At 40.5% G+C, this 15,722-nt stretch overlaps 1 protein-coding gene across 2 annotated transcripts in view; it reads right to left on the reverse strand.

The window, feature by feature from the left end:
* Positions 1-8,452: 8,452 nt before the first annotated feature.
* The window catches only part of vps72a (vacuolar protein sorting 72 homolog a), a 28,927-nt gene continuing 21,657 nt past the window's right edge, over positions 8,453-15,722 (reverse strand). For both annotated transcript variants that reach the window (XM_046327076.1, XM_046327077.1), the window contains exon 6: positions 8,453-9,104. In XM_046327076.1, the coding sequence (XP_046183032.1) occupies positions 8,711-9,104 (394 nt within the window). In that variant the 3' untranslated portion in view covers positions 8,453-8,710. The remainder of the gene's footprint in view (positions 9,105-15,722) is intronic.

The raw sequence follows: 15,722 nt of genomic DNA on the forward strand, positions 1-15,722 counted from the left end.
ACGGAAATGATCCCGCTACAGTGATTGGTAGCGTCAAGAAGTTAACCGGCATGGCTACCACAGCATTCTGCAGTGATACGCCATCCCATCTAGTTTGGGCTTAGTCCCACTATCATTTGTTTTTCAACAGGACAATGACCCAACACATCTCCAGGCTGTGTAAGGGCTATTTTACCAAGAAGGAGAGTGATGGATGGAGTGCTGCATCAGATGACCTGGCCTCCACAATCCCCCAACCTCAATCAAATTGAAATGGTGTTTTATTTCATAGTTTGTGTCTTCACTATTGTTCTGCAATGTAGAAAATAGTAAAAATAAAGAAAAACCCTTTAATGAGTAGGTGTTCTAATACCTTTGACCAGCAGTGTACATCCAAAAAGGTCAGCTGTGCTGTCCCTTTGAGCACCTGACCACATGACTGAATAGGCATAATTAAAAGATAATGGCATGTCTTTAGTGAAGATTTTAAAAAGTAAGGGGCCAAGACACCTGCCCTGGGGAATTCCTGTTTCTTCCATTCAAGAACACCCTCTGTGTTCTGTTAGATATTTAACTCAATAAAGCAGGGGGTGTTAAACCATAACACACGTTTTTCTACCTGCAAACTATGATCAATAATGTCAAAAGCTGCACTGAAGTCTAACAAACCAGCCACCCAAATATATGTATCATCATCAGTTTCTCTCATCCAATCAGTCATTTGTGTCAGTGATGTGCTTTTTGAATGTCCTTTCCAATAAGCATACTGAAAGTTTGTCGTTAATTCGTTCACTGTAAAACAGCATTGTATTTGGCCAAAAGCTATTTTTTCCAATAGTTTACTAAGGGTTGGTAACAGGTTGATTGGTCAGCTCTTTGAGACAATAAAAGGGGCCTTTACTATTCTTAGGTAGCGGAAATTACTTTTGCTTCCCTCCAAGCCTTAGGGCACACACTTTCTAGTAGGCTAAAATGTGGCAAGTCCAAGTTGTCAGACCCCAGTGGCTTGTCGTTGTTGATAGACAAGACGTTTTTCACCTCTTCCACAATCACTTTACGAAATTCAAAATTAAAATGGTTGCCTTTCACAATTTGGTCAGATATACTTGGATGTGTAGTGTCAGCGTTTGTTGATTGCATGTCATGCCTAAATTTGCTAATCTTGCCAATGAAAAAATCATTATAGTAAACTCAACATAAAAAATAAACTTCCTTTCACAGTGAATTGCGTTTATTTTCAGCAAACTTAACATGTGTAAATATTTGTATGAACATAACAAGATTCAACAACAGACATAAACTGAAGAAGTTCCACAGACAAGTGACTAACAGAAATGGAATAATGTAAACAGGTCCCAGACGTGCTCAATGTGATTGAGATCCGGGCTCTTCGCTGGTCATGGCAGAACACTGACATTCCTGTCTTGCAGGAAAATCGCACACAGAACGAGCAGTGTGGCTGGTGGCATTGTCATGCTGGAGGGTCATGTCAGGATGAGCCTTCAGGAAGGCTACCACATAAGGGAGGAGGATGTCTTCCCTGTAATGCACAGTGTTGAGATTGCCTGCTGTGACACACCGCCCCAGACCATAATGGACCCTCCACCTACAAATCGATCCCACTCCAGGGTACAGGCTTCGGTGTAACGCTCATTCCTTCAATGATAAACCGGAATCCGACCATCACCCCTGGTGAGACAAAACTGTGACTCGTCAGTGAAGAGCACTTTTTGCAAGTCCTCTTTGGTCCAGCGAAGGTGGGTTTGTGCCCATAGTCGACGTTGAGGCCGGTGATGTCTGGTGAGGACCTGCCTTACAACAGGCCTACAAGCCCTCAGTCCAGCCTCTCTCAGCCTATTGTGGGCAGTCTGAGCACAGATGAAGGGATTGTGCGTTCCTGGTGTAACTTGGGCTGTTGTTGTTGCCATCCTGTACCTGTCCGCAGGTGTGATGTTCGGATGTACTGATCCTGTGCAGGTGTTGCTACATGCGGTCTGCCACTGCGAGGACGATCAAATGTCCATCCTGTATCCCTGTAGCGCCGTCTTAGGCGTCTCACATTACGGGCATTGCAATTTATTTCCCTGGCCACATCTGCAGTCCTCATGCCTCCTTGTAGCATGCCTAAGGCACGTTCACGCAGATGAGCAGGGACCCTGGGCATATTTTTTTTGGTGTTTTTTAGTCAGTAGAAAGGCCTCTTTAGTGTCCTAAGTTTTCATAACTGTGACCTTAATTGCCTACCGTCTGTAAGCTGTGTCTTATCAACCACTCCACAGGTGCATGTTCATTAATGGTTCATTGAACAAGCATGGTGAACAGTGTTAAAACCCTTTACGGAAAGAACTGTGTAGTTATTTGGATTTTTACAAGTTATCTTTGAAAGACAGGGTAAAATCTAACAATGACCTAATACACAAATCTAAGTAAAGGAATTAAGAATATATAAATGTATGGATGAGCAAAGTCAGAGCAGCTTAGACTAAGATACAGTAGAATACAGTATATACATGTGAGATTAGTAATGCAAGACATGTAAACATTATTAAAGTGGCATTATTAAAAGTGACTAGTGTTCCATTTATTAAAGTGGCAATGATTTCAAGTCTGTATGTAGACAGCAGCATCTCTGTACTACTGATGGCTATTTTAACAGTCGGATGGCCTTGCGATAGAAAAACAGTCGGCGTTGTCGGCAGGATTCACCACGATTTATAGTTGAACTGGTGACTCTGAATCAGTGGAATCAGCCAGCACCTAAAAACAAGGTAGGCACAGTTCCTACACCTGTTAATACTCATTCTGACTTCTTAGGGAGATGAGAGTTGTAGGCTGAAGACAAATGAAAAGATATGGAAAGCCAGAGTTTATTCAGGAGGCCAACTGTATATACTACCGGTAGACCTAGGGGTTGGGGTCCCTAGGAAGGTTTAGCCCCTAATAGGAGGGGAGGAGGGGGCAGTTATGACTTTACAACCATGTAGTAAATTTCCTACAGAGACTCTTGTCTCCCTGACCATGACGTATGGGACAGAGAGGGTTACAGTAGAACAAAAGAACTATCGCGCCAAATTCTACTACATCCCAGAATTTGAGAATTGAACAATATTCCTAATTTTGGAGAATGTGTAAACGGTCAGTGGAGAAGCCAGCTAAGACCCGGTCCGTTTTGTTTCATGTTTGTGACCTCATGAAAGACAATACAGGCACATTATCCTAACTCTATTTATATAGGTTCCTCAGTTATGAGGCTTGCATCTAATTCTTGTATAAAATGAGTGAGTAAAGATGAAAATATTTGCAAAATGATGTAATGTGATGTTAACCTTTAAAATGAGAGAATTGGCCTTCATCGTAAAGTTTGACTGAGTCAGTAGCCACGCCCAAGTGAATAGACATTGATTGAAAATTTTGAAGAAAAAAAACTTTTCCACTCTTGAATAAAAGACCGTGACGAAAAGTCAACTCAGTTCCAAATACCATGAGGACTTGTCCTCACATTTAAAAAGGGCTAATTCTAATTTCAACTCTACAGACAAGGAAACGTGAGCTCTTGCTCCATACGTAAAATGGTTTGATCACCTGAAGAAGTGCATACTAAACTAGCATATATCACACTGCAGATGAACATATGCACACATCTAGTAAGAGAACACTGACCGACGAGGAAGCATCTCCAGAGTGAGATTAACCTCTCAGACCACGTGAATCTCACTCCACAACGACCCGGCAGAATCTACAAAGGACAATGGTGACCTCGACTGGGCAAACCAGAGCCTCACATCACCAGCTTAACTATCGAAGCCAGCTTCTCGTAAATACAATGCATTGCTTTTTCGAATGAGCGATCATTAGGTGCATATGTATTTATGTGAGAATAGCTTCCCAGGTCCGATAGAGACCCATGTTCCTTTAGTCTTCCAAAACTCACTTTTCTTCTCTTTGAATCTATCGTCTTATAACCAAACTGTTTTTGTTTAGTCCACTAGGGACAGTATTTACTGTATACATGTTATGTATTGTATATTCTGTCACTGTTTAATTAGTTAGTAATTAAATAATTGAGCCAATTTGTGTATGGTTGATTCATAAGTAAAGTCTGGGTTTGTGCAGATAACCAATAATTTTACGACGTTCAGATGAGATTGACGGTAATAATAATAATTAATAGAAGACTAATTGATCAGATATTAAATATCTTTACAGTTATATTCGGAAAATTATGACTCTGTAAACCAACATTGTATGCCGACTTCCTAGTTAATTTACATGATTAGTTTAATCACGTAATAATAATTACAGAGAATTGATTTGATAAAATAAGTCTTCAGATTTAATGATAAATCAGAGACACGACATATGACATTGCTTGGATACTCATGAGAAAGAACGCCTTCACAGACGCGGATATTGTCAAAATGTTTTTGGCCTCAGATGAAATATATGATTTCACAAACAAGAAAGCTATTTTAAATCAAGTTACGGGACTAAAACGCTGACTCGACCATAACAAGACGCATAGAAGACATTGGCGAGGACATCGTTAAGCAACTGATTACTGACATATCCGTGGCGCCGTGTTTTAGTATTTCGCTTGACAAAGGCGCTGATGTTCCCTCAAAATGAGTCGTTCAGAGAGGAACTTGTGTTTTATGCCCCTTCAGGGACAAACACAAGGATAGGATATTCTGAAAGGCCTTGTTATATTTGTTGATGATAATAATATTGACTGGTCTAATCTGACATCTGTGTGCACTGACAGTGCCTCAAACACGCGAGGGAAGGAGAAGGTACTCATAAGCCTGATGAGAAAGAGGATATTCCAGAATTAGTTACGTTTCATTGTATCATTCATCATGACGCACTTGTGACTAAACTCAAAGACTGACTTACAGAACGTGATGCAGCATGTCGTGCGCGTGGAGCTGCAGGCAAATGACACATTGCAAGGTGAATGAAGATCAGGTGTTACCCATTTCTGAAGCCTTGTGTCAGACACAGATTATCCACTTCTGAAGCAGTGTGTGCAAAATGTGACACTTTTTTTGTCAGCACTTATTCCTGTGAAGCAACATTTTCAACAATGAACATTGTGAAACAAAAACAGAGACCGACTGACCAATGCACACCTGGACTGCCTCACAAGGATAGTAACAAGACATTTAGAATGAATTCAGTCAAGGAGCAGAAGGGACATTTTCACCCACCCAACTACTGAGGCAACCCTTAATATGGGTCTTATACATATGATGTAGCCTATTAATGTGTGCATGTATATATTTGTGACGTATATATTTGTGATGTGCTCTATTGCACTCGACTTATAATATTGGAAGAAAAAGTACTACAAAATAAAATTCTGTGCGGCCCTCTGAATGATTGTCTCAACCCAAAGTGGCCCCCTTACAAAAACAATAGTGAGTAACACTGCTGTAAACCATGTCATTCGGTTCTTCGTAGGGTTGGGTACTGATGTTTGCTGATGGTTTCATAATTAACTCAAATGACAGAACTCAGGCCATCAAGGTAGTTGGGGTCGAATAGGAGTTCCTTGAGTTACATAACAAGGTGCCCCAAGGTTCGATACTCAGCCCACTACTGTTTACAATCTATATAAATGACATGGGTAATAAATAATAAAATAACTAAAATTAGTCAATTGTATGCAGATGATACAGTGTTGCATTCCATTGCTCCATTGATTGGACAAGCCTTTTCACATTCAAAGTCTGACTTTCAAGCACTCCAGAGGTCCCTATTGGATCTAAAGTTAGTGGTACATGCAAACAGAACACATGCTGTTTTCTAAGTCCCGTAACACAGATTTAAATTAAAAATTGAGTGAGTCCCATCCTACAACAATCTTTGTATCTGGCTTGATGACACTCATTTAAAAAAAACATGTCACTAAGCTGAAGAAGAAGTTCAAGGTTGGTTTCTTTTACAGAAACAAAGAATGTCTGACTTTTGTTAAAAGGAAGGAAATTCCCCAGGTCACTTGCCTACGTTAGATTATGAGGATATTTTCTAAATGCATGCAGCAGCATCAACACTTAAACCACTAGATGCTGTTGTCCATTGTGCCCTTTGGTTTATTACTGGTGCTGGTTATAGAACTCACCATTGTGTTTTGTAGCAAAAACACAATGCAAGCAGCATTTTCTTGGGTTGATCTACAAAGCACTCATGCAGAAACTTCCGATGATCATCATTAATTGAATTTAGACTTACAAATGACCAAACCCGGTCTCAGGATTGTATTTATTATGGATCCCCATTAGCACTCTTCCTGGGGTCCAGCAACATAAGACGGTTACATATAGTTAAAAATACATGGCATTCCATTTCATAACACCGTACCCAACACATTCAGTGTGTTCCCTTAGACCACCACCACATATCTACAATACAAAATCCAGGTGTGTGTGTAAAGAGTGCGTGGGGCAGCAGGTAGCCTAGTGGTTAGAGCGTTGGCCAGTAACCGAAAGGTTGCTGGATTGAATCCCCGACCTGACAAGGTACAAATCCGTCGTTCTGCCCCCGAGCAAGGGAGTTAACCCACTGTTCCCTGGGGGCTGAAGACGTGGATGTCGATTATGGCAGCCCCCACACCTCTCCAATACAGAGGGGTTGGGTTAAATGCAGAAGACACATTTCAGTTGTATAACTTTCCCTTATTATGGGCCTCTTCGCTGTTCCATAAGGTATAACTTTGTTTTATTAAATCTGATTCTACTGCTTGCATCAGTTACCTGATGTGGAATAGAGTTCCATGTGCACCTCCCATAGTCTGTTCTGGACCCACAAGACAGGCCACCAGAGGTCTCTTAATAAAAATCCCTTGTTATTAAGAGACCTCTGGTGGCCTGTCTTGTGGGGTATGGATGGGTGTCTGAGCTGTGTGCTAGTAGTTTAAACAGACAGCTCTGTACATTCAGCATGTCAACACTTTTACAAAAAACAAGTAGTGATGACAATCTCTCCTCCACTTTGAGCCACGAGAGATTTACATGCATAGAATTAACGATAGCTCTCCGTGTACATTTAAGGGCCAGCCGTGCTGACTATGTTGTTCTGTGCCAATTGTAGTTTTCCGAGGTCGCTCTTCTCAACTCTCCGGCAACTGAGTTAGGAAGGACACCGGTATCTTTGTAGTGACTGGGTGTATTGATACACCATCCAAAGCCTAATTAATAACATCACCATGCTCAAAGGGATATTCACCGTCTGCTTTTAATATAATTGTTTTGAACACATCTACCGAGGCATTGAAAAAGCTCCCTGGTCTTTGTGGTTGAATCTGTGCTTGAAATTCACTACTCCATGCAACTCATGTGACTTGTTAAGCACATTGTTACCCCTGAACTTATTTAGGCTTCCCATAACAAAAGAGGCTGAATACTTGACTAAAGACATGTCAGATTTTCATTTTGTAAAATGTTCTACAAACACAATTCCACTGACATTACGGTGTAGTGTGTGTCGATCAGTGACAAAATCTCTAATCCATTTCAAATCCAGGCGGTAACAACAAAATGTTGAAAAGTAAAGGGTTGGGAATACATTCAGAAAGCGCTCTATGTGTTTGCTTCAAGTTGTGTATTTACAGTCTTATGTATTGCGTTGTCATCAAGACCAATTTGAATGTTAGTTCGTTAAATAGTCTGCCCCATATTTGCTAAATATGTTGAACATGTTTGCAGTCCACATAGTTCTAACAGCATTGCTTCAATATGGAAATGCATTGTTAAACATAGGCTATAGGATTCACACTGATATAGGGGCTAGGACAACTGTAAATTGTAGATCCTCAAAAGAAATCAGCAGTTGATATGGAGAGGACTGAATAGTTTGAAGGAGCATGTCTTTGGTAATCAGATGAGCGGCGCTCTTTGAAAATGAGGATGATGGCCTACTTGAACAAGTGAAATGCAGCTATGTGAATTTTGAATAATGAAAAAGCATGAGGGCAAAAACCTCATATTTTCAAGCAGTTTCAGTAGACCATTTAAAACTCCTTTATTCATAGGCTACTTTGCAAATGGCCAGCATAAAAATACACACTGATTAGATTTGCTATTAAGGAGAGGGTAGGTTGTGCTTAGTTTTTAATCAAGTTAAATTAAATGGGGGGGGGGGGGGGGGGGGGGGGGGGGGGGGGAAGAAGAAACCGAGTGTTAATTTAAGTTTCTAAATATGAGATTTACCGGCACAAAAGGCACATCTCTCCTTCCATGAGCACTGTGCGTCATGACTGGATCGGCTGTGCTTCTCACAATCCATCCATTATCAACTGCGTTACCGTTAACACCTGCTTTTTGTGAGTCTTAAATATTGCCACTGGTCCCACAGGTAAATTGCCAAACCTGGTGTAGTCTGTAAAATGCCAGTGCGCCTGTTTTTCCATGATAAAATTGCAAACCAACTTAAGTTTGACACTTGCGCTGACTTAGTTCCAGGCAAAAAAAGGGCCCAGGATGTTAAAGGAAATTTATTGAACATTTTATTCACATACCTACAGGACAGTAGCTCTCCAGGAACAAGGTTGGAAAGGCCCGTTCTATCCTAAATGTAAATTCTATTACTCCAATGTTTACAAACAAGAATTTCCATAGCCCTATGCTTCAGCTGTACACCAAAACAAGTACTGGGGCTGCCATTTCGCTGAATCTTTGAACAGATGAGGGGCTCTAAATAAAAGGAGGACAGACTTATGAGAGAATATAAGCCTCTACCTTGCAACTGTGCTCTGCTTGACAATTTTCTGGCGTGCACTCCTGGAACCTGAGGCATCAACCACAGAGAAACCCCCAGCAGAGTTGGGGAATCCATGAGCTGCCACATATTTGCGGTAGGCTTCGCGAATAATGCGAAAGGCTCGTGTGTTGGCATAGGGGATGTCTGTAACTGGGTCTCTGTATAATGCAGCCTTGTGGGTGACAGGACAGACTTCCTGGATGGGGGGCTGGGAGCCGGTCCGCACAGCCTGGGGGAAGGCAGCCTCAAAGGCCTCCTCGTCGCTAAAGGTGATGTAAGTGCGGGAGCAAAGACCTCCCAAGGGTTGCTGGGAAGGCATTGGACTTGGTGCCACAGGAGCAACAGGCAGCGGTGTGTCCTGGTCTAACCTTTAAAAAAACAAACAAATAAACACTTTAGTTAGTGGTACATAAACTCCTTGGCTAAATAAAGGTTAAATATGTAATAAAACAGACTACCGACAAAGGGCAATAATAGCTTTATTGTAAACAATGCTGTACTCTACTCCAGGTCCACACTGTGGCCATTGCCAAGTAGCCTAGGCTACAGTAGCTACTTGGGCTTAAATAACAGACAAAAACTATAAAGAAAATGCATCCAATATTAATTTAATATTCAAATAGTACTTGATTTCAGCAAGACGGCTGCTGCATCCTGTCTGCGTGTTTAAAAAAATATTTTTTATTTAACCTCTAGGGCCAACATCCAGTGAGATTGCAGAGCACCAAATTCAAATACACAAATACTCATAATAATTCAGAAAAGATGCAACTATTTTACATAGGTTTAAAGATTAACTTCTTGTCAATCCAACCACGATGTCAGATTTAAAAAATGCGTCACGGCAAAACCATACCGTACAATTATTTGAGAACATAGCCCAGCAGACAAATCATTACAAACAGTAACCAGCCAAGTAGAAGAGTTACACAAGTCAGAAATAGAGATAAAATTAATCACTTACCTTTGATGATCTCATATGGTTGCACTCAAGAGATTTATTCAATAAATGTTCCTTTTATTCGATAAAGTATCTTTATATCCAAAAACCTCAGCTTTGTTCGCGCATTTTCTTCAGTAATCCACAGGCTCAAACGTAGTCACAACAGGAAGTCAAAAAAATCCAAATGGTATCCGTAAAGTTCGTAGAAACATTTCAAACGATGTTCATAAACAATCCTCAGGTTGTTTTTAGCCTAAATGATCTATAATATTTCAACCGGACAATAACGTCGTCAATACAAAAGGTAAACCAGAAAGGCACTCTCGGTCACGCACATGAAAAAGCTGACACAGCAGGGTCCACTCTGACTGCTCTTACTCCCTCATTTTTCAGAATACAAGCCTGAAACAATTTCTAAAGATTGTTGACATCTACTGGAAGGCAGCGGAACTGCAATTTGAGTCCTAAGTCAATGGATACTGTAATGGCATTGAATAGAAAACTACAACAAACCAAAGAAAATTGTACTTCCATCGTACTTCCTGAATGGATTTCAGGTTTTCGCTTGCCAAATCAGTTCTGTTATACTCACAGACACTATTTTAACAGCTTTGGAAACTTGAGTGTTTTCTATCCAAATCTACCAGTTCTATGCATATCCTATCTTCTGGGCCAGTTAACTTGTTATGGCTGCAATCCCGATATCGGGATAAGTGTCATCAACAACCGCTGAATAGCATAGCGCTACATACAATAAACATTTATATTCACAAAATCACAAGTGAAATATAGGAAAACACAGCTCAGCCTTTTGTTAATTCACCTGTCGTGTCAGATATTGAAATTATGCTTTACAGTGAAAGCAATCCAAGCGTTTAAGTTTATCGATCGCACAATAAAACATTAAGTACACGTAGCATCAGGTAGCTTGGTCACGAAAATCAGAAAAGCAATCAAATTAATCGTTTACCTTTTGACCTTCGGATGTTTTCACTCACGAGACTCCCAGTTACAAATTTTCCTTTTGTTTTTAGATCCAAAATAACGCGACAAACAAACGGAGGTATGTTCAGAAATCCACAGGAAAGAGCGGTCACGACAACGCAGACAAATTCCAAATAGTTTCCATAATGTCCACAGAAACTTGTGAAACATTTTTAGAATCAATCCTCAGGTTGTTTTTAAAATATATAATCAATAATATATGAACCGCAAATGTATTTCACAGTAGGAGAGGGGAAAACAATGGCTGTCCAAATTCTGTTGCGCGAGCAAAACTCGTGACCACTTGACGCGATGTTATCGTTCTGGCTCATTTTTCAAAATAAAAGCCTGAAACTATGTCTGAAGACTGTTGGCACCTTGAGGAAGCGATAGGAAAAGGAATCTGGTTCATATCCCTTTAAATGGAGCAAAGGGCGGCTATGGAACATGGAGTTTTCAAAATAGACATCACTTCCTGTTTTGATTTTCCTCGGGTTTCGCCTGCAATATCAGTTCAGTTATACTCTCAGACAATATTTTGACAGTTTTGGAAACTTTAGAGTTTTCTATCCAATACTAATAATAATATGCGTATATTAGCAACTGAGACTGAGGAGCTGGCCGTTTACAATGGGCACCTTTTCATCCAAGCTACTAAATACTGCCCCTGCAGCCATAAAAAGTTAATGCAACCGCTGTGTCAGATTTTTAAAAAACTTTGCAGAAAAATCACCTTGCTATAATTTGAGTACGGCGCTCAGAGACCAAAACAACCCAAACAGATATCCGCCATGTTGTGTAGTCAACAGAAGTCAGAAATAGCATTATAAATATTCACTTACCTTTGATGATCTTGATCAGAATGCACTCCAAGGAATCCCAGTCCCACAATAATTGTTTGTTTTGTTCGATAATGTCCATTTATGTCCAAATACCTCCTTTTTGTTCGCGCGTTCAGCCCAGTCATCCAAATTCATGACGCGTGATCACTAGGAGCAGACAAAGTCCGTAGAAACATATGAAATGATGTATAGACTCAATCTTTAGGATGTTTTGAACATAAATCTACAAAAATGTTCCAACCGGAGAATTCCTTTCGTCTTCAGAAATACAATGGAACTCAAGCTAACTCTCATGTGAACGTGCATCACCAGCTCGTGGCTCTCTGGCAGACCTCTGACTCATTCCCCTCTCATTCACCCCCACTTCACAGTAGAAGCATCAAACAAGATTCTGAAGACCGTTTGACATCTAGTGGAAGCCTTAGGAAATGCTATTTGACCCCATAGACACGGTGTATTCGATTGGCCGAGAGTTGAAAAACTACAGAACTCAGATTTCCCACTTCCTGGTTGGATTTTTTTCTCAGGTTTTTGCCTGCCATATGAGTTCTATTATACTCACAGACATCATTCAAACATTTTATAAACTTCAGATTGTTTTCTATCCAAATCTACTAATATGCATATATTAGCAACTGGGCCTGAGTTGCAGACAGTTTACTCTGGGCACCTTATTCATCCAAGCTACTCAATACTGCCCCCAGCCCAAAAAAGTTAATGGAATATGTTTCCTTGTGAAAACATCTTACTATCAATGTTCCCGAACAGCTTTCACTTGGTTTCCCAAATCAAGCACTTGGTAGTGTTAGGAACAGGGTTGGAGAGCCCATGGCATACAGAGTTTGGGCGGAATGTCACCTGTTGCACCAAGAAATAACCAAAGTAGCCTACCCAACATGAGTGAAACGAACCAGCAGGAGAGTGGCCTCCATTCGCTATTCGAGTGCATACAGATTACATGAATGTTTTTCTCTTTCCCCTCTTCCTGCCCATTTGATAATGGGCCATTCTAAATCGAAACTAATTGTATTTATTAGTAAAGACTAGATGAAATTGAGTCTGGTCTGATGGGTGAAAATATGATCACTTGATGAAAGAACAGATTGCAGCCCGAGGGAAGGAACAGAACGCAAGCTTTTCTTTTGCAACTTTATCAAATGATCAATAGCCTATAGTCGCATCAACCAGCCCATATCTTTTGATTTCTAAGGCATCTATGATTTGTATTATTCTCAACTAAAGTTGCCAAATAACTATAAATCTAGCATATAGGACCTGTTTCAAATTATCACCTTTACGCTCAACATAGCCACTTCAAATGGGCCTTCGAGCCAGAATGGGAAAAATATCCCATTTTATTCAGCAAAATGTAATTATATTCTTCTTATTGTAAAATCATATTTTAAATAATTGCACAGGACTTATTATCTTGAAGAACAAGCCTACAGCCTATGGCATGACAGATAACATATGGTAGGCCAATTATTCTGTACTTCTGAAAGACATCTTGCATATCACGTTTCTTTAGACCTTCCTGAAATTAATACTACATTTATTTGTGATGGTGTATTTTCAATTGATTTATGACTTGTATACGGCTTGTATGCATAGATGTGTTTATGTTCATTAACGGTCAATTACTGTGAGACCGGCAGTCTTTTACATGACAATAACCGTAATTTTATGACTGCCACAGCCCTAACTGCATAACATATTTCCATTTGATTTTGGAACACCATATTTAGTATGAAAATCAACGTTGCTATCTTAAATCAAACAAACACTGGGGCGGCAGGAGGGGTAGCCTAGTGCATTGAACTTGTAACCGAAAGGTTGCAAGATCGAATCCCAGAGCAGACAAGGTAAAAATCTGTCGTTCTGCCCCTGAACAAGGCAGTTAACCCACTGTTCCTAGACCGTCATTGAAAATAAGAATTGGTTCTTAAGGAGAAGTGTATCTATAATTCCGTGCATAATAGTTGTTTCTTTTATCAATGTTTATTATGAGTATTTCTGTAAACCGATGTGGCTGTTTTGGAACTACTGAACGTAATGCGCCAATGTAAACAGATTTTTTGATATAAATATGAACGTTATCGAACAAAACATACATGTATTGTGTAACATGAAGTCCTATGAGTGTCATCTGATGAAGATCAAAGGTTAATGATTAATTTGATCTATATTTCTGCTTTTTGTGACTCTTCTTTGGCTGGGAAAAAAATGTTTTTCTGTGACTTGGCTCTGACCAAACAATCGTTTGGTTTGCTTTCGCTGTAAAGCCTTTTTGAAATCGGACACTGTGGTGGGATTAAGAAGAAGTGCATCTTTAAAATGGTGTAAAATACTTGTATGTTTGAGGAATTTTAATTATGGGATTTCTGTTTTGAATTTGGAGCCATGCACTTTCCCTGGCTGTTGTCATATCGATCCCGTTAGCGTGATCTCAGCGGGTCTCAGCCCCTCTCTCTGCACACTGGAGAAAGGAATGAAAAGGAGAGGATATGGAAATGCACAGTGGTGATATTACCTTGAGCTAAAGGTAATGTGTCAGCCTATTATGAAAATATTAAAAAAGCCCAATTACTAGGCTATTCAAAACCAAATTCATATAATTGTAGGCTAACTTTGAATGTGTTTAATTTAGACTAGACCAATTATGTACCAAAGATATCTTAGATCTGTATTGTCTAATGGCACAATTTTTTTTTATATAGGTCTATGTATATATCTATGCGTGTGCATAGATTAATTGTGCACAATCACCTTAGAAAGCACTGTCCATGTCATTGGGTTAGGTTTTGAAACATCCACAACGACCAGGTTTTCCACAACCTGATGTTGAACTTCTTTCTTCAAATTGATTAATCACAGTGAGGTGAGTTTCAAAAGCACATACTACTTTGATGAGTGTTTGCGGTGGTTTTTGATTGCATTTGCACCGATGTCAGAGTGGTTAGAAGGACAATAGAGCCTTGAGTGCCAGGCCATTAGTGACCTGATGATCAATAGTGAGTTGGGTACTACTAACATGTCTAGAGTGTATAAGAGATTACCGTGACTCGCGGGTCACGTAGAATTTCACTGCAGTCATGACTCATATGTGGCGGCAATACGGTCACCGCAACAGCCCTATCAAATGCCCGGTTAAATGTTTTTGCCAAGGCCTCCTGGGTGGCGCAGTGGTTAAGGGCGCTGTACTGCAGTGCCAGCTGTGTCACCAGAGACCCTGGGTTCGTGCCCAGGCTCTGTCGTAACCCGCCACGACCGGGAGGTCCGTGGGGTGACGCACAATTGGCCTAGCGTCGTCCGGGTTAGGGAGGGTTTGGCCGGTAGGGATATCCTTGTCTCATCGCACACCAGTGACTCCTGTGGCGGGCTGGGCGCAGTGCGCGCTAACCAAGGTTGCCAGGTGAACGGTGTTTCCTCCGACACATTGGTGCGGCTGGCTTCCGGGTTGGATGTGCGCTGTGTTAAGAAGTAGTGCGGCTTGGTTGGGTTGTGTATCAGAGGACGCATGACTTTCAACCTTCGTCTCTCCGGAGCCCGTACGGGAGTTGTAGCGATGAGACAATATAGTAGCTTACTAAAAACAATTGGATACCACCAAATTGGGGAAAAAAAGGGGTAAAAAAATGTTTATGCCAAATCACAATTAAGTAATGTCAACAAAATAATTGAGTTGATTTGTTTTACAGGTACCGCATGCACCCCTCTGTCTCAGTATGTGTAAACCATGTATCTGATGCTGTCTGGACAATAAGAGTATTTCTGGCCAGACAGGATCATTTACATGGGCTACATATAGTAAGACAGAGGGGCGCTGATTGGCTCGCTCGGATGCTCTCTCAGGTGATAGTTTCAGCAGAGAGGAAGAGGCTAAGCGAGAGGGCTCACTCTCGCCAAAATCTGTATAGAATAAGCCCAAAGTGGTTATATTGACATATTATGCAGACCTAAACTTGAAGCTTACCTTCCCGCCTTTGGGACAATGACTCTCCTTGTTAGGACGGACACATGGGCATCTCGTCATTATATTCAGATGTGTGTTTTTTTTCTTCTTATGAATTGGAAAGAAATCGATTGCACAGTTCAGATGCTGGCTTCCACTAAAGTAAATTGATGTTTTGCCAAAACTATATAATTACCCATCTAAATAAAATACTTCACCAGGTTTATGACTTAGCCAAAGAGGATCATTGTTTTGAAAAAAAAAA

The sequence above is a fragment of the Oncorhynchus gorbuscha genome, linkage group LG24 (assembly GCF_021184085.1).
Source record: "Oncorhynchus gorbuscha isolate QuinsamMale2020 ecotype Even-year linkage group LG24, OgorEven_v1.0, whole genome shotgun sequence".
NCBI lineage: Eukaryota > Metazoa > Chordata > Actinopteri > Salmoniformes > Salmonidae > Oncorhynchus > Oncorhynchus gorbuscha.